The sequence below is a fragment of the Pleurodeles waltl genome, chromosome 1_2, assembly GCF_031143425.1.
Source record: "Pleurodeles waltl isolate 20211129_DDA chromosome 1_2, aPleWal1.hap1.20221129, whole genome shotgun sequence".
In the NCBI taxonomy this organism is placed as follows: domain Eukaryota; kingdom Metazoa; phylum Chordata; class Amphibia; order Caudata; family Salamandridae; genus Pleurodeles; species Pleurodeles waltl.
Window position 1 is genome coordinate 297,334,966 of NC_090437.1, and position 26,127 is coordinate 297,361,092.

At 44.9% G+C, this 26,127-nt stretch overlaps 1 protein-coding gene across 1 annotated transcript in view; it reads left to right on the forward strand.

Moving 5' to 3' along the window:
• The window catches only part of LOC138254106 (broad substrate specificity ATP-binding cassette transporter ABCG2-like), a 319,412-nt gene that overhangs the window by 276,864 nt on the left and 16,421 nt on the right, over positions 1–26,127 (forward strand). The window contains exons 15-16 of the mRNA XM_069205808.1: positions 4,560–4,714; positions 18,752–18,841. Of these exons, the coding sequence (XP_069061909.1) occupies positions 4,560–4,714; positions 18,752–18,841 (245 nt within the window). The remainder of the gene's footprint in view (positions 1–4,559; positions 4,715–18,751; positions 18,842–26,127) is intronic.

The following is a 26,127-nucleotide window of genomic DNA, read 5'->3' on the forward strand; positions in this document are numbered from 1 at the left end:
ACAAATGTATTCCTGTGAAAGAGATGTATCACAGGCTGCATTTTTCTGTGTGTGGCCTGGGACATTTACCCTTTGTGGTGCATGATTTACAAAAACGGTCTCTTGTTTTACAGAGAGAAACTCCTTTCATCAAAACATCTATATAGCAAGTAAGGTCTTTGCATAGTATAATATTCAACTTCTTGCTGTTCACTGACAAGACTGACCTTGACAATGACTTTGAATGAGAGATCTCATTGTAAGGAAGGCCAGCGCCCCTTAGTGGTGCAAGATGTTTGGCCGAAACATGTAGACAAAATCTATTTGCCCAGAGACCACGATGTTTGTGATCCTATCTGGGGAACACAAAATTAAAGGATCAGATTTAATAAGGTATCCCTAAGGCAGCTTTCATCGTATGTCAATCAAAATGATCAGATCCTTAAAAACTAAATTAATAAGAAAATGACTTTTTGCACCACTCCTGTTGATGGCAATGAAAGGAGTGTAGTAGCAGCCCGATGATGAAGAATGCCACTAATAATGTGTAAGGGCATTTTTATCTCACAAAAAAGGGTTCTTTAGAGGGTAGCTATTTTTGTGTTCTGTTTCATCAACCCTTAGATGTGTATGATATTTTCATATGCAACTGCTCTGTTTTGTCCTAGACAGGATCAAAGGTATGTTTTGGGCATGTTTCAGTTTTTTTTTCTGTGGAATATATTATATTTGAAAACGTGTAGATATTGAGTGAAAAATAGAACTTTTTATTTTGTCATCAAAGTTTGAAACAGTGCTACTCTAATGTGTATAATCCAGAGGAACTATGGGCTTGGAAATCTTATATTGAGGGACTGGGACTTTGATGGGATAATAAACAAAATACATGCAAGATCAAATGGAAACTGCAATGGAATCGGAAACAATGTTGTGGTGTTGTTTATTACTGATAAGTTGGAAATGTTTTTTTTTGCTGACTTTAGGACTCTGGGTACTTTACCACTGCTGACCAGTCCTAAAGTGCAAGTGCTCCTGTCTAAATTGTACTGGTGATTGGTTTATCCAGGATTGGCACAGTGTGCGCCTAGGGCCTGTAAATCAAATGCTACTAGTGGGCCTGCAGCACTGATTGTGCCACCCACATGAGTAGCTCTGTAAACATGTCTCAGACCTGCCACTGCAGGGATCTGTGTGTGCAGTTATAACTGCCAGATCGACCATGCAAGTGCACCCCCTTGCCGGACCCAAACCTTCCCTTTTACTACACCCTGTCCACCCCCCAAGGTAGGCAAAAAACAGCCCCATGGGCAGGGTGCAGTGTATTTAAAAGGTAGGACATGTTTTGGTGTGTTTTACATGACCTGATTGTGAGATACTGCTAAGTTCGATTTTCACTATTGCAAGACTATCTCTCCCATAGGTTAACATGGGGATTGCCTTGAAATATCTTTTAAGTGTAATTTCTCCTTAGGAGCCGATAGAGATATGGAATTTGGGATATCCGAAATCACAATTTAAAAATACATCTTTTGGTGAAGTTGGTTTTAAAATTGGAAGTTTGTAAATACCACTTTTAGAAAGTGAGCATTTTCTTGCATAACCATTCTATGCCTCTGCCTGTATGTCCAATACACATGTGGGTCAAGTTAACAGTTGGGCTATCTGTGAATTCACTCCAGACAGTCACACAAAGGGGGATGAGGTGTACCCTGCATTTCCTGATGGGTCTTCCTGGATTAGAGTGGTTGGAGGAGGTGCCACTTGCCCCTGAATAGGGCTATGCCTGTCCTTGCACAAAGCAGTCTCCAACCCCTTGGAGCGTGTCTGGTGCCAGGGCAGGAAAGACAGGGTCTTGTGCACTACAAAGACTTTCCTTTGACGTTTGCCTTCTCCAAAGGCAAAAATTAGTATAAGTACTGGACCTCTGAGACCTCAACTTTAGAATCCTCCTGGACTGAGGACATTCTGCCAGGAAGAAGAGCTAGATGCTGTAAGAGGGACTGACACTCTGACAGTTGCTTTGCTGTGCTGCCTGCTGCTTCTGCCCTGAGAGTGAAAGGACAGGGCTTTGCTTTCTGCATCCTGCTTCCAAAGGTTCTCCAAGGGCTTGGACTGAGCTTGCCTCATGTTAGGAGTCTCAGGGACATCAAAGGCTTCAACTGCCAGCGCCTGGGCTCTCTTGCTGAGAGTTCTGGCTCGCCAAGTGGTGCCAAATCCAGTTCCTTGGCCCTTGGGAGTGAGTTATAGTGCAACCAAGAAGAAACCCAGTGCATTGACTCCAGAGCAACTTCAGAACCGGTGCCACTATCTGACTCTCTGCCACTGCCTGCACCAGAGCCCTGGTCCTCACTGAGTGCAACCACCATGACTGACACCGCAGGCACAATGCCGCTACAGCACCTCCGAAGTCCCACCATGGCGTGAATCCTTAGTGCCGTGTCCTCAATGTCCGGGACACCCGACTCGGATGTCGCTGCAGCACCTGTGGCCCTGTGGTGTGATCGCAACACTGCGAAGTTGACGCCTTCCATCTTGATCTGGTGGATTCATCCACCCAGCGGATCGCACGGAACCCACACCTACCACCAATGCCGCATCACCTCCCCTGCAAACATAAGAATCCGACGCCTCACCTCCCCAGTAGCAGTAAGGAACCAATGCCGCACCGGCTCCAGCGACACTTCACCTCCCCCACTCCGTGCAACGTCTTTGTTTAATCATCATTTTCAAAGGTATTGTACCTGGGGTCCATGCGATGCGACTTAATGACCAGCGTGCACTCCCTCGCAAGTGCCATCAGACTTTTGGAAAAGAGTCCATCAAGATGTAATGATAGCCCCAGTTTGAGCTATTTTGTTTCTAAGCACTTTACTGAGGCTTAATCTTTTACAATCCCTATCTTGTGTATGCTGGATTTTTGTTGTTTTGGTCTTGTTTTACTCAGATAAATGTTGCCTATTTTTCTAAACTGGTGGTCCTTTTGTAGTATTTTCACTGTGTTGCTGTGTGTGTGTGTGTGTGTGTGAGTGTACAAATACTTTACACATTTCCTTTGAGATAAGCCTGGCTGCATATGCTAAGCTACCAATGGGGTGAGCAGAAGTTATCTTAACTTTGTGACTTCCTTACCCTGAATAGAGTGATGGAACCCTACTTGCACAGGGTGCAAACCACTGCCAACTAGAGACCTCATTTCTAGCACGATATATAAGATTACTTTTAAAAGAAGATGCTAAAGAAGTGAACCTCATTTCCCAGCATCCAGCTCTACAGCATGTATAATCACTACATTTCCCACCTTCCACTCCAGAGCAAAAAGAGATAGCAATTCATTTTCACTACTGAGGTAAAATATTCAAATGGATTGTGATAACTTTCACAAAAATAATTATTAAATTGGTATGTTCTGTCCACCTGGGGTGGGATAATTTATTATCGACTCCTGATGACTATGGACAGCTTGTTGTGCTGCCAATAGTTAAGCCCTGCCCAAGTCAGCCCCACCTTAATCCTATCCATACCTATGGCCTTGATACTGCTTATCATAGTCAGTCAATGTTGTATAGTTTGCAGTGGTACAGAACAGCTGGTCTTTTCTGGTACAGTGGTTATCTGAATGCTTAGATTGTGGATTTGGAGGGCACCAGCACTCAGTTTTTAGAAAAGCCGTATTTCTCTTCAACAGACTTTGACCGAGAGGAAGAGGAAGAAAGGAACAAAAGGGACAAAGAGGTGGGGGCGAAAAAGAAGACAACAGTGACAAAGGAAGAACTTGCTAAAATGAAATAGAATGACAGAAAGTGTGGGTGTGTGGCATGATGGAAGAGAAAGACATGAGGGGAGAATGGAATCTAAGCAGCCTTAGTTGCCCACAATCCTGTCAGCAACGTAGACACTGGGCACCTAAGGAAACAAGCATTTGCAATGCAACGGGTCTCGCATTTGCTCGAGTTAGAACTATTAGCGTTGTAAACTCCTAACCGGACTGTTCTTGCCACACAAATTGAAAGAAAAAAACGAGCACGATCACACTATGTAAAACGCAATGCGATCGCGCTGAAACAAAACCAAAAAAACAAGCGCAGTCGCACTATGTAACACTCAGCGCAATCACCCTGCGTGGAAAATAAAAAGATAAAGTAGTCCGGAAACTATGCTGAAAATATGGAGCCCCGTATGTTTTCAGTAGTTGGCCGATGCACTCTAGGAGGGCTAAACACCAGAAAAGTCATGGCGTATGCATGCCTTTCACTAATTAAATCAAACGGATTTTAAAAGGCAAGCCCACGAACCAATGAAAGTGACAGGCGTGACATGGGCGTGGTTAAAAGCCCAAAGAAAGATTACAACAGGGAGAGAGCGCTTGTGCGCTCGACCCTAAAAACTGTGTCACTGCACATACTTTCTTTTGTTCCACATGAAGCACCGGTATTAGTAATTTAAAGATGGAATTGCTTAATTTTATTGCTTGCATGCTTTTAGGCAGGTGTAACCAATTAATAAAGCATGTGAATGTTTAGCTACGTAAGTTGGCTATATATAATGTATGTGAATATACGGTCTTTTCTGTATTTTTCAAGGGTTTCAGCGGAAGGTAGACACTTTCTTCATCATGATGCTGACCCTGGTGCAGATCTCCCTCACATCCACCGCTGTGTCTCTGGCGATAGCCGCGGGCCAGGGCGACGTGACTGTGTCCAGCATCCTCACCACCATCTGCTTCATCTTAATGATAGTGAGTTCACCTCAGCACAGCCTTACCCCTGCTGCCAAAGACATTTGGCAGGGGTGTTTCCCATTACCAACCGTAAGGAATGTCAGACAAAAGAGGAACTGGGAAAAGGGGACTGAAAACAAGAGAGATTTTTTCCACAGGGTTGTCACAGGTTTGCAGGAAGGTTGTGAATGTGTAGAGTGAGATGGAATGTTGTAGACGTTAGGCAAGTTGGATAGTTCCCTTCTTTGTATATTTAAATGTATAGTTTGCCTTTTATATGGGTCTCGTTTCTGTAACCTTCATCTTTTCCAGTGCTTTTGTGTCTGATATTTTGCCACACTTTCTATTCAGCATCTCGGCATACATTTGCAGGTGCGGCCCGTCCTTTAGGGCAGAGGGGCCACGCCCCCCACCTTTTGCCCCTCATGAAGAGTGTCTGTCAGGCCGAACAAAGGTCAGTCTGGCAGACACTCTTAATTTTCAGCTCAGACAGCCAGGAGTGAGACATGCACAATTTGCGCAGACTCCTGGCTGCCTGAGCCGAACTTTGCTGGGCTGAGGGGGTCACAGCTCTTATGGGCGTGACCCCCTCGGCTCAGCAAAGGTGCCTCGAGGCCCTCCCCTGGATGACGAGGAAAGCGCCACCCATTGACACTCGCCCTGGCGCTTCAGGTTTAAGCCCTGAAGCGCCCAGGGCGAGTGTCAATCAGTGACACTTCGTCACAGAGTGGGGTGGGATCAGCAGTCTCACTGACCCCATCCCACTCTGTGACGAGGCTGTGACTGCTGCCTTCCCTCATTGGCTGACCTAAGGTCAGCCAATGAGGGAAGGCAGCAGTCCCAACCCTCCTGGGACCTCGAGGCTGAAGGTACGTGTGTGTGTGTGTGTGATGTTTTAAAATTAATGTTTGGTGCGTGCATGTTTGAATGTTATGAGTGTTAATGGATGTGTGTGCGTGCGTGAGTGAAAGAATGAGTGTGTGTGTGATGTTTTAAAATGAATGTTTGGTGCATGAGTGCATGTTTGAATGTTAGGAGTGTTTTTAATGGATGTGCGTGCGTGTCTGTGTGTGAAAGAATGAGTGTGTGTGTGTGTGTGTGTGTGCTTCCCGTCTGCCCCCCTCCCTCCTAAAACTGCCGGCCCCCATTGTACATTTGTGTGCTAAGGGTTTCATCTGCTGTCACTTCAGATCACGTATTAATTTGAATAGTTTTTGGCTCTGAAGATCTCTTTCTAGTATCGGCAATATGCAGCTTAATTTGTGCTGGTATTTTCAAGTGTCGGGCTTCGGCACCTCTTTTGGGCACCGTTTATTTGTTTAACTCATAGCGTGACCAAGTGCAAGATAGAGAAAGGTAACAAAGGGAGAAAGAAGAGGTAGAAAGGGATAGCGAAACAGTGATAAAGGGAGAAAGCTGGGAAGGAAAAGGCCCTGTGAGTGTGATATAAAGAGATAGGAAGTGTAAAGTGGAGAATAAGAGGAAAGAGGTGGGATTAAAACTAGACATCATATTGTTCCACAATCCTGAAATTCAGCAGAACGGTTGGTGAGCTTCTAAGAAACCTCTGAGTCCCTGCTCCATTCACCAATACGCTGATTTTATCAGAAGGAAATGAGATGGCACATTATACATAAATCTTTTTATTACGGACTTTCAACAGCAGAGAGCTTTGAAACAAGAATGCCAAGGAGGTCATATGATTCTGGGCAAATCACTTTATCTCTCCGTGCCCATGGACAGCGTCTGGATACCCTCACCGGTGATAAGCCGCACTATATAAATCTACACACACATACTCAACCTCTCCTCATCAATATCTAACCCTTTCTAGCTTTGCGAATTTGTATGCTTTATACTTATAACGTATGTACTTCTTTCTCATGCCTTCACACACTTTTTCTTTCAGGTTTTCAGTTTCACTTTTCCTACCGTTGTACCTTTGCATTCATTACCCTTCTTGCGTGCACCGTTCTTCTCAATAAAGCTCTGCTACCAAAGAACAAGTCCTACAATACTCCTTTTACCATATGTTCTCTTGCACCTTACAACTGTTGCCCTGGTCATTGACAGTAAAACCATTGCACAATCTACTTATTTTGTATCCCTGCTCCCTCCTTTCCTTCCACATGTACTTGCTCACGCGCTCCTCTATGCTAGTGTTCCAGCCGAATCCATCTCCTTCTAGGCCACCGTACCACTTCATCTCACAATAGCATGGCATGATTCCTGGCCTCAGCTGTGTCACCTGGCAACTAAGCAAGCATCACTTAAACGCTGGCTAACTGCGCGACCGGAAAAAAACATCTACTCTCTCAAACACCTTATTAAAAAAATATGAGGGACTTATTCTTCCCCCACCTAAAAAAGGGGGAGAAAGGAAGAACTCCTTATAAATAATATCTCCTTTATCTTAGTATAAAAGCACAGCTATTTCAGCGCGTACAGCTTCCTACCTCTCAGAAGGTATGGCCTACTAACAAATTATTTACCTACCTAGCAAGCTGGCACTTTGCAGCAACCTCATCCCTACAGGGTACACCTATTATGCCAGCCTCTGAAAACTTACTCTCCTAGGGCCACCTTCAGTTGGTATCGACCGCTCGAGCACCCATATCCAAATCACCCTCGAGAAGGCACTAGAAAAGTTAATGAATATGTGCACACCTCTTTCTCAAATACTTCCCAGTGCACTCCAACTCCATAACTCCGCCAGATTCGCCACAAGGCCTCATTTAAACACAAGAACCTGCAGTGTCTTCTCAGGCTAAAGGCCGTGTCACCCTCCATCTTCCATCGCCAAAGGAGATTGCAGCACAGCATCAAGAAAAATACACAACCTCCCACTTTCTTCCCCATTAAAGGCCTACTTTTTTGGTGCTAGTTGAGGATACTTCTGATATATCAGAGGATGACTCTGACGATATTTCACTCTCAAGCGAAGATGATACTGTGCCTGCTGCTGGTGTTTTGCATCTATATACTCTAGACCCCAGCTCTTACACCTCAAAATCCTCCATTTTGGATTTTGCAGTAAACCCATGTTTGAACCACCAGAGTTAAAGCACCCAAATGGCCTCCTTTACTCCTGTGACAGAATCCATGCATTGCTGGTTCACCTCCTCACTAGATAAATGTTAGGAGCATCCTTCACTCAGAGTGCCCTCTCTCATCTATCCCAGCTTAGGTATGTGTCACTCCTGAGCTGGACCCTTATCTTCTAACGTTTCTACAATGACAAGACCACAAACCCTGTAAGGGTGATGATCGAGCCCCAAACACTGCCAAGATCATGACTGCAACATTACAGCCTAGCTCATTTGCCTTCTCGAAGTTCTTGGACAGGTGGCAGAAATGCCAGATAAAGTTAACTTAAATCCATCATATGGCTGAGCATCCTTCACAGCAGAAAGTTGCTGATTGATCTGCTGAGCCTCTCCTGATCACTCCAAAGGTCACCTCTTCAGAGACAACTTTAATAAATCCTTATCCAAGTTTGTCTTCACCTTTACCTGTCAAAATACAGCTAGGCCAATGTTAAATGTGTTTTTTGCAGACCTTGCCTTTTTGTATTGCCCGCTGATCATCTGGGCATTCATCCCACCAATACAGAGGTCTCATCTCAAGTTGCTTTATATGTCGAGGATGCCCAGATAGCTCCTTCAGCTCCCACTCACCCTTCTATCCAAGAGGCCTCCGCTCTGCTAGAGACACCGTCCATAGATTTAAAAAGCCATCTCTCCCCCCTCCCAACTAAGGTAAGTCTTCCCTTCTCTTTTTTCCCTTCCATTGTCCCTCTTTTCCCCAGCAAAAGACAAATCTCCCTCTTCCTCCCAGCATGCTGCAACATTACTTTTAACCCCTTGGTCCTTCAAACTCCTTTTGGCTACTATATAGATTTCCTGGCTACTCCATCCCAAACCTGCAGAACCCTACCCATCTCCTTCCCATTAGATGAATCTGCTCTTGCAGACCAGAAGGTCACGGACACAGTAAAAAAAGGCACTTTCATTCCTGCCTTTCATGAAGGTGGATTTGTGAGCACGTTATTCAGCAAGAAGGAGAAAGGCCTTCAACCAGACATCTATATGCAAGTCTTCAAGCATTTAAAATAGAGGGAATTAATCTCCTTATAGCCTCTCTTCTATCCAAAGATTGGATAGATTGCCTAGTCAGATCCAATCTCAAATAAGCCTATTTCTCAGTCCCTATATGCTAAGAACACAACCATTCCTAAAATAAAATTTACAGTTGTGGTTATTTTGTTTCCTTCCTTTTGGTCTGTACTCCTCCCCTTGGTGTTCCACCAATGTTCTTCGTCCAGTGGTGGCTCACCTAAGAGCCAGAGGTGTTCACCTCATTATATATATGAGCAATATCCTCCTCATGCACCACTTTCCAGACATTCTCTCCCAGCACTCTTGTTCACAGTCTAGGTTTTCTAGTCAACTTCAAGAAGTCTTCTTGCACCCCCTGGCAAAAACAGACTTCCTGTTTTTTTTTGTAGACACCGTTTCTTGCATCATCAGTCTCCTGTAGAAAAACTCACCATCAACAGAAAGGAACTGAACTCCGCCTTATCGGCCACCTCACTCCTCTTGAAGATCTGAGTCACGTATGGAGTTCCCCAGGGTTTCAGCTTGTCTCCAGTCATTTGCATCATTTCCACAGTGTTCCTTTGAGCTCTACTAATTTATAACATCAACATTCAACAATATGCTCATTATACACAACTCTATTTGATTCCACATATACTGCACCTAACAACACTGCCTGCACCTCATCCAGACCTGGATGTCCCGCAGCTACTTGGAGCTGAATCCCAAGGCAAAATTCCTGCTTGATGGAATGGATGTTGACTTGTCAAACTCTGTTTTTACTCAATACCGAATCACATGGATTTTCTCTGGACACCAACCTCATCTTCAAGGAACAACGATGGATTAGCACTAGCTCTCTATATTAAAAATGTTAAACTACTTATCTTATAAAGCATTGCCAGAAATGCTGTTCAAGCTGTTGCATCTGGATGGTGACAGTGCCCTGCTTAATGGACTCCCTGACTCCATATTACCTCCACTTTAGGGCATTTTATGTGCCACAGCATGCGTCATCCAGGGTAGGAAGAAATATGACTATATCACTCCATTCTGAGCAACCTCTATTTGCTACCCTTTCCACCCCACACAACCTTCAAAATTAGCTGCATCATCTACAAAGCCTTCACAATCGGCACCCCAGCATATCTGGGTAACAAGCTCACCAGCATATCTCATGACACATCTACCACCAGGACACCATCAAACTAGAACCAAAAGGTCCAAAAAAAGAAACAAGCAACACATATTCTCCATCTATGCATCCATGATTTTCAACATAATCCTTGTATCCATCAGGGCTACCCCAAATCTGGTCCAATTTAGGAAAAGGTGAAGATACACTTTTTTACTGTACACTGCATCCCAATGAAGTGATGATCTACTTCTGCTCTCAGAACCCAACTACCTCTCCAATCATTTGTTTACATAAACTTTGCCTTTGAGGCCGCATAGTGTCCACCAACCTTTTGTCCAGTTTCATGCTATAGAAATTCTACATACAGATCTACACAATGTGACATTGAAGAAAGGGATGAGACATGTTTAAAGTTTTGGAACGTGGCTTTGAGTGCTTGCTATAGCTTTCACTGAGGGCTCAGAGTGAATAATACCAGGCTGCTAATCGACACTTTAATTCATCTAGTCACCTCTGCTGGCTGTATGTCACAAGCAACAGAAATTTGCTACAAACATTTTGCAGTCCATACCAAAATACCGTACAAGTTAATGTATACAAGTTTCCTGCAGTTATCTATCTTTCAATACTTATTTCCCAGTCTCTTACCCTTGATGCAACATATTCTCCTTGCATAACCACCTCTTCCACCACATTTGCTTGATACCCCGACGCATTCTCATTGTCGCCGAGAGCGGGAACACAGCACCCTGCTCCACCTGCCTGCTTGTTCCTGGAAAGCACCAGATGTAAGTGTCCTGGAATATGTTTTCATACAATGTGCTTCCCCTTTCACCTCAGGACTCCTGGCATGTCTTAGCCTCTGCTGGCAGCTTTGCAGGGAAGATGAGCCTTTCTCGAAATAGGGCCCTTTTTCTGATCACAGCAGGAACCCCTGGTGTAAAACCCAAGCTGAACTACCCATTCCACTATCCTAGGGAGCACCTGTGAAGCAGAAGTCATGCAGTCCCAGTAGGGGAACTTCTGGTCAAAAGTCCACCTCAAATTACACCACAAAATCAATAAATGTGAAAATTAAGAATTTTTTGGTAACAATGAAGAAAAAATAAAGAAAATTCAAGCAATATTTATTTCCAATATCTAAGGCAAAGCAACAACTAAAAAGGAGTAGGAGTAGAGGTGGACACTGACGTAACAATAGCCCCCGCTTCCCCTGTGTTGTGGGGCGGGACACCGAGCTCCAGGAGGTCCCTTCAGCACAGTACACTGTGCATGGGTGCCTTGCCTGACTTCTCCTCACTTGGTGGGCGGCCCCTCACCGTGTACTTTGCAGGGGGGTGCCCTCAGGTTTCGTTGCGCCACTGGAGGTAGAAACAGATGTAGGTGTAGAGAAGCGTGCAGTAGAGGTAAGTGTAAAGGTAGAAGTACTGGTAGGTGAATAGTTTGAGGAAGTGTTAAAGGTAGTTATAGTAGTAAGTACAGATATGTTTATGTTGACAACAGTCACCATGCTGCATTTGCATTATTCTTTATAAAATATTAACTAGAGGTGTGCAAAATACATGTAATTTGCTTTCATGTATTTATGTGAAGTTTGGGGAAAAGTATGCAAAATTATGCATTACTACATATAAATGCAGCATTTAGCACTAGATTTTATCATGAAATGCGTCATCATGGCCATTATGGATGTGAGCATGCATTTCATTTGCATTGCTCCAGCTCTATATTTTTTCCTGCGAACTTTGCACAATTGTGCTACTTGGTGAAGTAGCACAATATCAGGAACTTTGTTCATGAAGTGTAAAATGAATTCCCTAAAATACACGAGTTGCACCAGTCACTTAAATTTCTTCTAGGCCTAATATTAGTCAGTTTCTCTCTTCCAGGCCTAAAAATAAAACTACCTGTACACCAGTGATTCGGGGACCCCTTGGGGTCCACGACTACTTAGAAAATTAATGTTAACAGACTAGGGGGGTCATTCTGACCCCGGCGGTCTAAGACCGCCGGGGCCAGGGTCGGCGGGAGCACCGCGACAGGCCGGCGGTGATCCCAAGGGCATTCCGACCGCGGCGGTAAAGCCGCGGTCGGACCGGCAACACTGGCGGTCTCCCGCCAGTGTACCGCCGCCCTTTGGAATCCTCCAAGGCGGCGCAGCTAGCTGCGCCGCCGAGGGGATTCCGACCCCCCCTACCGCCATCCAGTTCCCGGCGGTCCGCCCGCCGGGAACCGGATGGCGGTAGGGGGGGTCGCAGGGCCCCTGGGGGCCCCTGCAGTGCCCATGCCACTGGCATGGGCACTGCAGGGGCCCCCGTAAGAGGGCCCCTACAAGTATTTCACTGTCTGCTTGGCAGACAGTGAAATACGCGACGGGTGCAACAGCACCCGTCGCACCTTCCCACTCCGCCGGCTCGATTACGAGCCGGCATCCTCGTGGGAAGGGAGTCTTTCCCTGGGCTGGCGGGCGGTCTTTTGGCGACCGCCCGCCAGCCCAGGGAAAAACTTAGAATACCCTCCGCGGTCTACTGACCGCGGTGCGGTATTTCGGAGGGGGGAACTCTGGCGGGCGGCCTCCGCCACCCGCCAGAGTTAGAATGACCCCCTAAGTCCCCAGCTTTCAGTAATGACTCAGTTGAAGGTGAAGTTTTGAATTCCTTTTTATGTAAGTTTGACCTGGTCCATGTTAGGGGGAAAGTGGCTATAGATATTTTAAAAATCCCCACATTTACAGGGAATTTGAAAGGGAGCACTATTGATTTTATCCTCATTGGTTCCTCAGATTTCCACTTAATTTCTGATTTTAAGATTATTCCCCCCTGTGCCAGTGATCACAACCCCTTATGTATTAAACTAGATCTAAATATTAAACAGGCCTCGAAGAACAAGGTACTGAGAAGAAATACCACTTTCCAAACAAATTCTGGCGTACGCCTGAAATGGGAAAAAATAAATCCAACTAGATTCAATCAGGAAATCATAAGATCAAGGCTAGATTCTATTAACATCTGTCTGTCTCAACAGCTAGCCCATGATCATATAGTTCAAGAATACGAACACTTAAGTAATGCTATCTTGGATGCTTTGGTGGCGGATAGGCCTCCTTTGGGTCCAGTGACGCACTGATGGTTTAACTCTGCGTGCTCAACTGGCCATAAAAAACTATAAGAAGCCCTTAGAACAGTTCCACCCTCCCACTATTTCATTAAAATAGCAAGGGCTCAGTATATGGCCACTCTGGAAAAAAGGAAATCAGAAATAAGGACTAAAGCATCGGAAGAGCTCTTGGCTGCCACTGAATTGAAGGACACTTCAAAATTCTGGAATGTGGTAAATCACTCATATTTCTGAGATAGCAACACTAAAGTTGACGATTGCCTAATTGCAGAGGATGTTTGGTTGAAGCACTTTACAAAAGTATTTAAACCCAGAAAATGACACTCTGATCAAAGAGGATAGTACTATTAAGCAGACCTCCATAGATCCTAATACTAATGTCTTAGATATCACGATCGAGCTTCACGAGGTCATTGGAGCCATTAATCGATCTAGGCTAGGGAAGGCTCCCAGCCCTGATGGAGTTCCTGTAGACGTCTTTAAATCTATGCCCCAATCTCTGGGGCCCCCTAGTCACAAACGTTTTAAGGAGTGCTGTAAAAAGTAATATACTCCCTTCATGGAAATTGGCAACTATTATTCCCATATTCAAAAAGGGTAATAGACAAGATTCTTCTTGTAATAGACCAATATCTCTTATTGATTCTACGGCCAAGATTTTGGGTAATGTGATCTTATCACATTTGGAGGATTGGGTGACAGAGGCACAGATTTTATCCCTAATTCAATTTGGCTTTAGACCTGGACTAGGTACAGTGGAACAAGTATTAAACTTGCACCTTATTCTTAGTAAATATGTAGTTGCCAAAAAAGAGTCCATTCAAATGGCATTTATTGATTTAACAAGTACCTTTGATTTGGTAAATAAAGAGAAGCTATGGCAAATTATGGGAACCTTGGGGTGTGATGCGAGCCTATTGGAGCTCATAAAGCGCCTACATACAGACTTGAAGGTATCAGTTCAGTTTGGCCCATCTGGTCAGAGAACCTCCCCTATTCCTTCAACTCTGGGAGTTAGACAGGGATTTATTTTAGCCCCTTTTCTCTTCTTGATATATATAAATGGGCTTTATGATTTTTTGACAAAATATGGAAAAGATCTACCAAAGATGGACCAGAGATTGTTCCCAGTTTTATTATACGCAGATGATGCAGTATTAATTGCTCGCACTGCAAATGGTTTACAAGGCCTGACCTTTTCTTAACTTTCATGCTGGACCTTGATCTGAAAGTTAACTACTCTAAGACATATGTCATGACATGTGGCCCTCAAAATACTAAGTCCAAGCAATTTACTATGGGAGGAAATATTATTAATAAGGTGAAAATTTTTTGTTATGTAGACATGCACGTGAGCTCTTCTATGTTATGGAATACCCATTTGAACTTTAAGACCCAGCAAATGGTGAGGAATATAGAAGCGATTTTCCGTTTCACCTGTAAATTGGGCCACAGACCATCACCCCAGATTGTAATGCTCTATGACTCCAAGTGTGTTTCAGCAGCCCTATATGGGGCAGATGTTTGGGGCTACGCTAAAGTACCTACTCTCCAACGTGTTGAGAATAAATGTATACGTAGTTTACTGATGGTACCTAAGAGCGGAGCAAATATCATCTGCCACGAGGAGGTGGGCTTACGGTTTGTAGAGGATATGGTTTCTATTGCTCCTCTCTTGCTTTGGATTAGATGCTGGATGAACCCAAGCCTCGTTCATACAGGAATACAGGAATGTATTGTTGAATGTTTACAGTTGGCCAAATCAAATAGGATTCCTTCACTTTCATATTTGCAATCATCCTTTGAAAAGCTGGGGCTTAGGAACATGTTTGAAGACCCACAGTCCATACCTACAAATGCAAAGGAGCTGCTGAAATCACGCCATTCTGAGCATATCTCAAATATAAGATTCCACAGTTCTTTGATGCCATAGCAATCTGAGTATGGAGATCAAAGGTTTTCCATTTCAAATATGGAACCCTATTTGACTTGGTTTCCGAGTCCAAAAATATATTCTCTTCTAACTTTATTTAGATTAAACTTGATACACTTTAAGGTGGCCTTCCCTAATCAGTGTATCTGACAAAAAGATCTTCCACTTTGTCCTTGTGATGCCAGATCAAAGCAGAGTACTTCTCACTTTTTTCTCTTTTGTACACTGTATGCTACCCCTAGACATGCTTTCATCTTACCCCTATTACGCTTTTATGATCTTGTACAAAGTGAGAACTTGCTATTATACCCAGGGTAAATTTGAACTTTTAAGCATAATATTATATTGTTTTCTTTAATTTTAGAATATGTTTTTGTAATATGAGAATTGCTATGAATCTGTACAATTCTAGAGGTTAGCAAATTTATCTTTATATATGCCTTGATATGCATTTGTGATTTTGCACTGAGTGAGGATCTGTTATTATATCTTAGGTAATTCAAATAATCTTAGTATTATATTTTATTGTTTTTATAATATTAGAAAATGCCTTAGAATACAAGAATTGTCATGAGTTTGTATAATTCTAAAAGGTACTACATTTATTTTCACCAAACTTTTCTTCTATCCCTGCAAGGGCAAATTGGAACAGATAAATCTAGGTTGTTAAGGTAGTCTAATTTTTTTTATATTGGCTACCCATTTAAACTGTCCATCAATTTGTTGCCTTGCTTTTTTTAAGTTATGTGATTTTTTTATGTACTTTTATGGCAATTGCTGAATAAAGACATTTTGACTGACTGACTGACTCAGTTGGGGAGTCCCTGGATTCCACTAATGATTCAGTGGGGGTCCCTGGGATACAGTAAGAATAAAGTGGGGGTCCACAGAAGTCAAAAGGTTGGGAACCACTGCTCTACACCTTGCACCCGCTGTGTAGTGCACCTTCCAGAAAGTATAAGGTAGAACATTGGGATGAGTGAGAACAGCAGGAATTGCACAGACTAGTGAGGAAGAAATTCACTCTGTCTAAAGGTGATTGATGTCAAATTATCAAATCATTGCATTTGTTTATCTTCAGCATTAAAGTGCTTATTTCACAAGGACATTAAAAAATAGAAGGATATGATTTTATCCCATTCGATCTCTAAAAATGGAACACAAACCTTATTGTAATACCCACTGATTTGATCAAAACAGAGAACTCAAGTAAGTCAGAAATTATTGAAGCACATGCACCCGTATTTAGTGGTTAATATATCTCTCACGTGAAGTCTATATTGAGAGAAATTAACAACAGATCTACATATATCTGGAAAAAGGACCCCGTGCACCTCTGTCCAGCAAGCTACCATTTCTATATTGGACCTATCTTAGATCATGGATGGAACCTGAGTGGAGGAGAGTAAGCTGTTAGAATTGGACATTCTATCCCAAACAAAAATACAGAAGGTGAGGCACAAAGAGATAAATCAGAGGACCTCCACATGAAGCTCAGAACAGCTTACCTGTCACCCACTGAAGATGAGGACAGCAACAGTAAGTCTCAAGTGTAACCCATGTTATTTACATTATGACACCTAACATGCATTATACCATGATAGTCTAAAGGCCAGTGGGCTTACTTACAAGCCCTGTGCGCCACCGGTGTATCACTTTTTGTGACTCACTGGCAACGCATTGTGCAGACCCATATCTGCAAGGTCAGGCAAAGTCACTTTGCGTGGCTGTTCATGGCCTTGCAGATCTGGTGTAAGACAATGCAGCGCAAGTCACTGCATTGCCTCACCCTGCATCAGGGAGGCTTTCCATGGGCATTGCGGTGGGTTTTCTCACTCATTCCTACCAATTTTCAGATTTACAAGAAACAAATCAAAATCTTACACCTCCAAAGAGGAAGCACAACGAGGAGAAATAACTTTATTTCTACTCATTTTATCCTCTTGTTATGTGCGCTGCACTCTGCAGCACACATAGAAAGAGGAAAAAGCCTCCATGGATGTTTTATATGCAGGAAGGTGTTCCTTCATGCACAGAAAAAATCCTGTCTGCGACACACACATCCTTGCACCGTAGTGCAAGGGTGCCTGCATCTACGCTAGGCAGCCCATTGTGTAGCAGTGCAGGGGGAGAGAACAGAAATGCGCCGTATCGTGCAATTTGCAACCAGTATTTTTGTGATCCATAAAGAATTTTATGAACCGACCTATGTTGTAATAGGTCGGTTTGTAAAATTCTGAGTCAGAATGTGCCTTAATCCAGCCTACTTTAATTTGGAAATTGTGACTCTCTGTGATTGGAGGCAATCAGAGGGATGATGTCCTTCTAGGGTCAGCAGATCATCATGACTGCGATCGCATTTAAATAATGCAGCCATTTTTCCTTGGGGTTTGCATTAAAAAAAAGTTTTATTTTTTATGAAGTTTGTTTCAGAGTTGAAAGTGGTCCCCAGGGGACCCCTTCCCTTTGTAATGGGGTAACTACTCCAACTCGGCTATCTGTAAAATCCGATTAGAAAACATCCATACATAACATACTAATTCAGTATTTGAAAGAGATGCCTAAAACACCAAATTAGTATCTATTCACAATCCCATTTCAGAAGTCTGCAAACGTTTATTGATTTCTAAAATGGGATTAATACATTTAAAAAAAGGTTTTTGCAGTCAAAAACTCTGAATTGGAGTGTGCAGTTTAGAACAATAATTTGCTTGGTCAGAACAAATAGATTTCAGTGTCCCCAAGAATTAGCATCAATCATTTGTAGTTAATCCTGCTCATTTTCTTTTAGCATGGCCCTGACACTCAAGGACCATAAACACTGTTCATACTTTTCTGTTACAATCAACTAATTCTTCTGACAGCTATGGCACTCCAAAACAATTTCATGGTCTGGCCATCCCTCTACATTCCTTTCAAGTCACTATGGGGTCCCAAAAAGCGCCTTTCTTCATCCTCCACTGTTTGCGATCTATCCTCCCCGCTAGTACATCTTACCCCTCATTTTGATCTTTTTTTGCTGATGACTCCCAGGTATTTCTCTAATTCCGCTTTTGTCTCTTCAGTCACATGACTGTTGCCCAAAATTGGATGGTCTTTCATCTCTTGAACTCCATTATGACCGAACGTCTTCGGTTTCCCTCTCCATCCCCTTACTTTTCTTGCTCCCTCTTGCCTTGCCATTATTTTCTTTCCTCTTCCCTATTTGTCCCTGCTTGTTCCTCATCTTCGTCACTACGCCTGTCTTTTGGTTGGTCCTACAGCCTCCTCAATCTGTCCTTTTTAATATGTTTTCAGTACTGCCACCAGAGTGTTCTTTATTTATTTATAATTTTTTTGTAATTAGATGCGCACAAATACCAGTTAAGGTGTGTTGATGGTTAAGGCGGAGCGGGCTAGACAAAGTTACATTGCGTATTGATGTCTTCAGGACAAAGTAAAAAGCGGGCTTATGTGGGCCCTTCCCAAATGTTCTCTCTGCTACTAGATTTCTCCTGCCCACTCCTTGCCCCCACTCTACCAACCTCAATGTTGTTATTTCCTTCTTCTGGGAACTCATGCCTGGAATCCCCTTCTTCTCCAGTCTGCCCTCACTTTCTTTTCTCTTCACTTACTGTCAGAGGAGCGCTTAAAGGGGTGCTTACACGTCTCTACTTCCTGTTTTATAATTCAATTTTTCATAATGTATGTACAGTGCTTTGGGAAAATGCTTTATACATTTAATATATGAAATCACATGTCAAACTGTACTTTCATTTCTGTTCTTTCAGATATTCTCTGGTCTGCTAGTCAACCTGACATCTACTTTGCCTTGGCTGACGTGGCTGAAGTACTTCAGCCTCCATCGATATGGACTCAATGTAAGTGCAATATTTTTGTATTGCAAAATAAGGGGAGACCAAGTTAGCAAGGACAAAAAATTGTATTGTTTGACTGATGGATGTATGATTACGTAAGTATGTAAAACCTCTTTCATGCATTATCACAGAACTCAGTAAGTAAAATTTTGAAAATACCATTTAAGGTCTACAAACAAGGCACACATGTCTTGGCACTGTCATTAAGTGAGCAATCGAAAGGGAAACTGTTGTATTTTGAATTATGAAGATAAAATATAACATTTTTGAGAGACTCACTCAGGTTATGAAACATCTACTGACATCCACATTGCTCAGTCAGAAGGCTGCCCTCCCGGTCTGTTCTGCTACCCGGCAGTCATCCTGACCACAGTGAGCTGGAGCCTGGTGCCCTAACTCCCGCTTGTGCAGAACTGCGCCCGAGGCGGCAAATGGGAGTGGGTGTAACTTCCCGGGGACAAATGGGGATAGGAAACTGTGCAGTGACCTCCATCCTCACAAATTGGTCGCTATGCTGTCATGCTGCATATCGGTGGCCAGTATGGTGGTCACAGAGGCACCAAAAATGCAGCAATGCTGCATTTAGGGACCCCGAACTTAGATATCTGGGATACAAACCATGTTGCATCTTCTCCTTCCTCTCAGGATGTATAGATGACTACTTCACATCCTTCAAATAGAGCATTTCAAGTCATCCCTGAAGTATCGTGAGAACACCCACCATCATAGGTGTGAAAATCAGAAAATCCTGAAGGAAGAATGGGTGTGCTGTCATAGAATTTACTCATCAGATGGGTCAGCTTCATCTGATGCCCGTTGTGAACAGTGTGACGGATCTGTTATCCTGCTGCACAATTTCAGTTCACATAACACCACTTAAAAGACCCCTTAAATTATCACTTCAGACAATATGACAAGACTGGACTCTACAAAGAGTGATATGTCAAATTAAACCACCACATTAAAGTCATTAAACCACCTGAACACTTCTTCCAGTTGTGCAATGCTCCACCCTGAGCCTTCTCTCGGTGCACCCATTACCATCTATGGCCAACAAGCTGTGAAATATTTTCTTCTACATCTGCTACCTTGAAACAACGCCAAAAGTTATATAACTTGAATCTGAATATCGGCCCCTTAAGACTAGAACTGATTCCATGAATCAATGGAAGGCCAAACCAACACTGACCTTATGTTCTACAATATGGATACCACTCCTTGGGAAACGACCTCCTCACAACGTTCTGATCCCGCAAAAGATGTATTATTCCTGGCAAGGGGATCGTCACAGTCCTCTCTAATTAATATAACTCCCTCACGACCATAAACTTCTACAATAACAGAAAGATAAAGATGCAGGCAAACTAGTTCAATCTTCGGATCTGGAATTAGAGTTCAAACAAGCTAAAAGCAACCACAAGGTACTGTTCCTCTCATAGGAATACATGCTGTCTGGTAAAAGAAGTAATCACAGCTGGCCCTCCCCCATGCACCACTACCCCTCTTCTCTAACTGTGGTCTCCCTTCCTACACTCTGCGTTCCATCGACCCTGCCCCCCATTACTTCTCTAGATGATTCACTATGGTTATCCCCCCTTCTAATACCTTACTGAACACTTGTCATTGGAAGATCTGCATTTTAAAACGCCTGTGACAACCACAACCTCATCTTAAATAATCGCTTCCACTTCCTGGCTATTGGTTGTGACTTGGTTCAACTATTTTCGAGCTATAGCTATAGTGAATCTCCCTAAATTTAAACATTAGGCTCATTGGCTCAGCACTTCAGGGGACTAGGAGCCTTGCCCTTGCTTTTCTTCTGTACACACAGTAACATTCTGATGAAAAACAGAAATTGGAGAAGTAGTTATTATTAAGAACTTGCAGTTCACTTCCCTGATATTTAAGTAAAGGTCACATCTACAGAAGCAAAGTTATTTTTTGAACTTGTTTATTTATGCATAGAAAGGGACTCATATAACCATGCACTACATCATAGTATATTACAGTGAAGGAAATATACTGTCAGTCGACCATCCAACAATCATATCCATTTGTGGTCCCCACCCAAGTTCACGTATTATGCATTGACCTAATAAGCATAAGGAAATAAACATTTATAGTGTCAGACAAGGTCAAATTCATCATCATCCATGTAATGGGCACATCGGTTAGTGGCGCCTACCACTATACAGTTCATGCAGTGCATTGCAGTCCTTCAACTATCAAACAAACCAGAACACTGTGATTATGATGAGCACTGACAGATCAGATAAAATTAGCAACAACGCCCATATGACATCGAAGGTACCACGCACATGCAGCCGGGGGGGGGGGAGAGAAGCACCCGGGGGAGGGGGGGCTACTGCAAAACAGTCCATATATAAATCAGCGACCAGGATAAGGAGGAGTTGCACTCGCAATGACCCCCACATCAACATCCACCCCTGGCAACACACCCACCCTGATATCTCAAAAACTCATAGCCATGCCTCCATAGCCGCTAAGCTTATTCCGTGAATAGGCAAACTATATCCAGAGCTCAGCAGTTAGAATCGTCTGTCAAGGGGTCCTCCCCCTCATTCTCCCACACACCGTATAACTCAGTAATCATGTTGTGCCAACGCTCTATGTCTTGGTCAGCATGTTCATCCACTCACACCCTACCCAGGTGACATTCCTCCATGGTGGCCCATTCGGCCAAGTCACTCAGCCAATCAGCATCCAGCGGGGGTGTGGGCTAGCCCATCGCATCGCAATACGAATTTTTGCCAAGACAGGGACAGGGAGCAGTAAACAGTGTTTCATTGCTACCTGCACTCGCGCAGCTGTGATCTCCCCAAGCGCCACCACTACTTGACGCCAAAGGGCTGGACAGAGCTACTGACCCATGCCATATGAACAAATGAAGCCGATGGCATCCCGCAACGTCCACAGCTGTCAGGTCTCGAGGGGGATATTCTATGCAGGCATTGGGGCGTCAGGTATGCTCTATGCAAATAATAGAAATGTGTCAATTTAATCCGAGCATTGCCAGTCTCATCCTGTTCCAACGAACAGGCCCTATTCCATTCCCTGTCTGTGAGCGCTACACCCATGTTTAACGTAAATTGCAGCTGCGATGAGTGCATCACTCGAATGCCTAAATATGTAAAGGACTCTGGGCCTGATTCTAACTTTGGAGGACGGTGTTAAACCGTCCCAAAAGTGGCGGATATACCACCGACCGTATTACGAGTCCATTATATCCTATGGAACTCGTAATACGGTAGGTGGTATATCCGCCACTTTTGGGACGGTTTAACACCGTCCTCCAAAGTTAGAATCAGGCCCTCTGTCTCCCAAGACAGCCCCAAAAATGGGGTAGTTCAGGCGTCGCCGCTGTCGACAGTCCTGCCATTGGGAATAATACTGTTTTGTGCCGATTGACTCGGAGGCCTGACATCTGTCCGAAAGTTTCCGTCATACCCAACAAGAGGGGGACCGTTCGCTCCGGATCAGTGACATACACCAGGGAATCATCAGCATACAATGATATTATATGCGTCCTGGCCCCCACACGGATGCCCCACCCATCCAACCCAGATCGTAGTCGTATGGCCAGGGGCTCCATAGCCAACGCGAACAGCAGTGGTGATAAGGGACATCCCTGCCGCGTGCCACGTTCGATAGTAAAGGACTCCGACACTCTTGCTCCCGTACACACTCTTGCTTGGGGCGCTGTATATAAAAGACGCACTGAGGATAGAAAGACCGGGCCAATACCCATCCGATGCATCACCTCCCATAGGTATTCCCAGGATAACGTGTTGAAAGCTTTCTCCATATCAAGAGCCTCCAGAGCTGCAGGAAATATGGAGCCACGGGTCTCGTGCAATACAGTATATGTGTTAGGCGCCATATGTTCATATGAATACCTCTCCCTGGTATAAATCCACATTGATCACTCTGTACCAAATGGGTCACCACTCGACTTAAACGAGAGGCCAAGACCTTGGCCAACAACTTAACATCCACATTCAACATAGATAATGGCTTATAGGAGCCTGGGTCGTCCACCGCCTTCCCAGGTTTCGGCAACATGATTATCAGTGCTTCCCGCATATTCTTTGGGAGAAGTGCTGCACCTCGTGCCTCATGAAGCATCTCCAACAGTCGAGGCACAATCGCAGTGGGGTAGATACGGTAAAATTCAACAGTTAGCCCGTCAGGACCAGGTGCTTTCCCAGATGCCATTCCTTCCAAAGCCTCCACCAGATCGTCCAAGGACACTTCCCCCTACAGCTCCTCGGACTGGGTCCCTGTAAGGCGAGGCAGCCGCAGACCATCCAAGTACTCCCTTATCTGGGCCACATCTACACCACATGGTGAGGTATAAAGAGCCAGCAGGTGTTCCCGCAGGTGTGAATTTACCTGCATCTGTCCCAAAATCAGTTCACCTGAAGCATCTGAATATTAGGAATAGGGCGTTCCTGTCGAAGGAGCCAAGCCAACATACGCCCCGAACGGTCCCCCTGCCGATACAGCTGCTGCCTGTAATTCCGGCGGACATAACTATCTAGTCTATCCCAGAGTTCTACAATTCTGCAACGCACCTTAAGGCACGCCGATTCCGACGTGTCGTCATTATCTATTTGGCACTGTAGGGCTGTCAACACATCCTCCTGCCGTGTGAGTTCCTGGTCCAAGCACTTCCTAATACCATACGTTTTACTAAGGCTTTCCCCTCTAATAACTACTTTCAATGCCTCCCATTCGACACCCCGGGCCATGGCCGTACCCCAATTAGTACTAAAATAACCGTTCTACACCCCCTGGAGGTCTTGTTTATATTCTGGATCACTCAGTAGGTCTGGCCTCAGACGCCACAAGGGGCTCGCCGGCTTGGGTACGTGTGTTTCACATTCCAGAAGGAGAGGGGCATGGTGTGATAAGAACCGGACCTGATAGGTAACACGGCGAACGTCAAACGATCCATCATTGGCAAGGAGGAATCGATCCTGTTGGCTATAAGCCCCATGGGTGGGCGTATAACACGAATATATTCTGGAAGTAGGGTACATTTCCCTCCACACATCCACAAAATGTAAATTCCTAATAACCATCCGCAACTTGGCGGTCATTTGCGACTTAGTGTTCAGCTTTGGTGGGTCCCTATCTAGGGCCTCATCTAGGACACAGTTAAAGTCACCAGCCCACACAATACGCATCCCTGTGTAAGATATTGATTCCTGTTGGAGCTGGTGACAGAACCCCACATCATCAGTGTTAGGGGCATAAACGTTCAACAGACAGAGTTCCCAGCTATCTAATATCCCGTGCAAGAATATATGTCGCTCTTGAACATCTGCTTTTAAGCTTCTTAATGTGAATGGAGTCCTGGGGGCAATCCATACAGAGACCCCCCTAGTGTAGGAGGAGTAGGTTGCCGAATACAACTGCCCCCTATATTTTTTCTGCACTTTTTGCACTTCACTTTCAATCAGATGCTTCTCCTGCAGGAGCGCAATTTGCACGCCAAGCCGCTTAAGATATGTGTGCACTCTGTAGCAGTTCACAAAGGAGTTCAAGCCTCTAACCTTCCATATAACGATACGTATCAGGGTACCAGCCATATTTTGTCCCATACCACCTGGACCACTACAGGGCCCGACCACCCCTCCCCCACCAACATGCAGCCCCCCCAACCCCACCCCTGGCCACGGCGCATGCGCAACCCGATGATCCAATACCTTCTCAGTAGGAGAATGCTCACAGTGCTCACCTCATCAAAAACAGAATACCAACACCAACTAGAACCCACATAACACTCCCCCATCCCACCCCGGGTAAACACCACCCACAACTAATGTCTGCCCAATCGTGTGTGTACCCCGCTATCACTTCCAGTACCCAGAAGTGGGGAACAATTGCCGCTCCCACTCGATAGCCAGTGTCAGGTCCCGACTACACTGCACTCTGCCACCTCTCGCCAATCGTCCAGCCCACACACACACTTCCCCCAACAAATAAACTAACAACGGAAAGGAGGGGTTCACAGGCTCACCACTCTGCTGTGCCCCCCATTCAAACGCCAACCCGGACCCCCGCTTCTCCAGCACCTAAAAGGTAGCAATTAACAGGAGGAAAAACAGAGGCCATAGAGCCAGAGGAGAGCCAACGGGGGGGACACCAAGCATCGACCTCAAACCAAAGTACTTTATTTCAATCACAACTAAAGGTCCAGTATATCATTCAGGTGACCTCGGCCTCCCCCTCTGGAGACAGACCACTCGCGACACAGGGGGAGCTGGAACGCGAGGAAGCCTCCGACGTGACAGTTTGTACCAACAGTTCAGCTTCCTCTCGCTCCTGTCTCCTCCGCTCAAGGTTCAGAGTACCATCCGAGCGCACAATCACTTCGCTTCCACAGCCGGCACGATGGAGCCTGGTACTCCTGGGCGCTGCAGTACGCACTTCCTCCGGCCCTCGGGGTCTCCTACTACTCTCCCCCTGCAGTGATTCCGGCAGTTCCAACCAGTCCCACACTGCTTCAGGAGATTGAAAGAAGTGAGCACGGCCCGCATGCAGACCTTCAGCTTTGCTGGATACAACAACATATAAGTATAGCCCAGGTCGCTTAGCTTACGCTGAACATCAGCATATGACTGTTATTGGAGCTGCACCGCCCTGGTGTAGTCTGGGAAAAAATGGATAGTGTGGTTCTCAAATGTGGGATCTCCATGTTTGCGTACTTCCTGCTAAATTGCATCACAGTCTCTGTAGTTAAGGACCTTGGCTATGATCGTACATGGAGGGGCCCCCGGCGGCGGTGCCAGGGCCCGGTACGCATGCTCCACCACAAACACAGCACGCTCCACCACAAACACAGCCGACAGAGGGGCAGTAGGTAATGATTTTTGGATCCAGTCCTCCAGGAAGGCCTCAACATCCGCCCCCTCTACTCCCTCGGGGAAGCCCACCACACGGAGGTTACAGCGCCTCGCCCTACCCTCTGCATCCTTGACATGCGCCTCCAGTTTGTGTGTTTGAGCCTCAAGTGTGGCCACCGAAGCCTTCAGTATGTCCACATCAGACTGCATGCAAGTCACTTTTTGCTCAGTGGCCACCGAACGTTCCGCCACTACTCTCAGATCAGCTGTCAGCAGGTTGACATCTACTGCTATGGCCGCAATCTGAGTCTGCATTGCCCGGCTAGATGACTCAATGGCAGCCAGGATCTGCGCCCCGGTGGGCTCCGTTCCCTTGTCCGAGGTGGCAGGAGGGTCCTTTTGCACACTCGCTCCTAC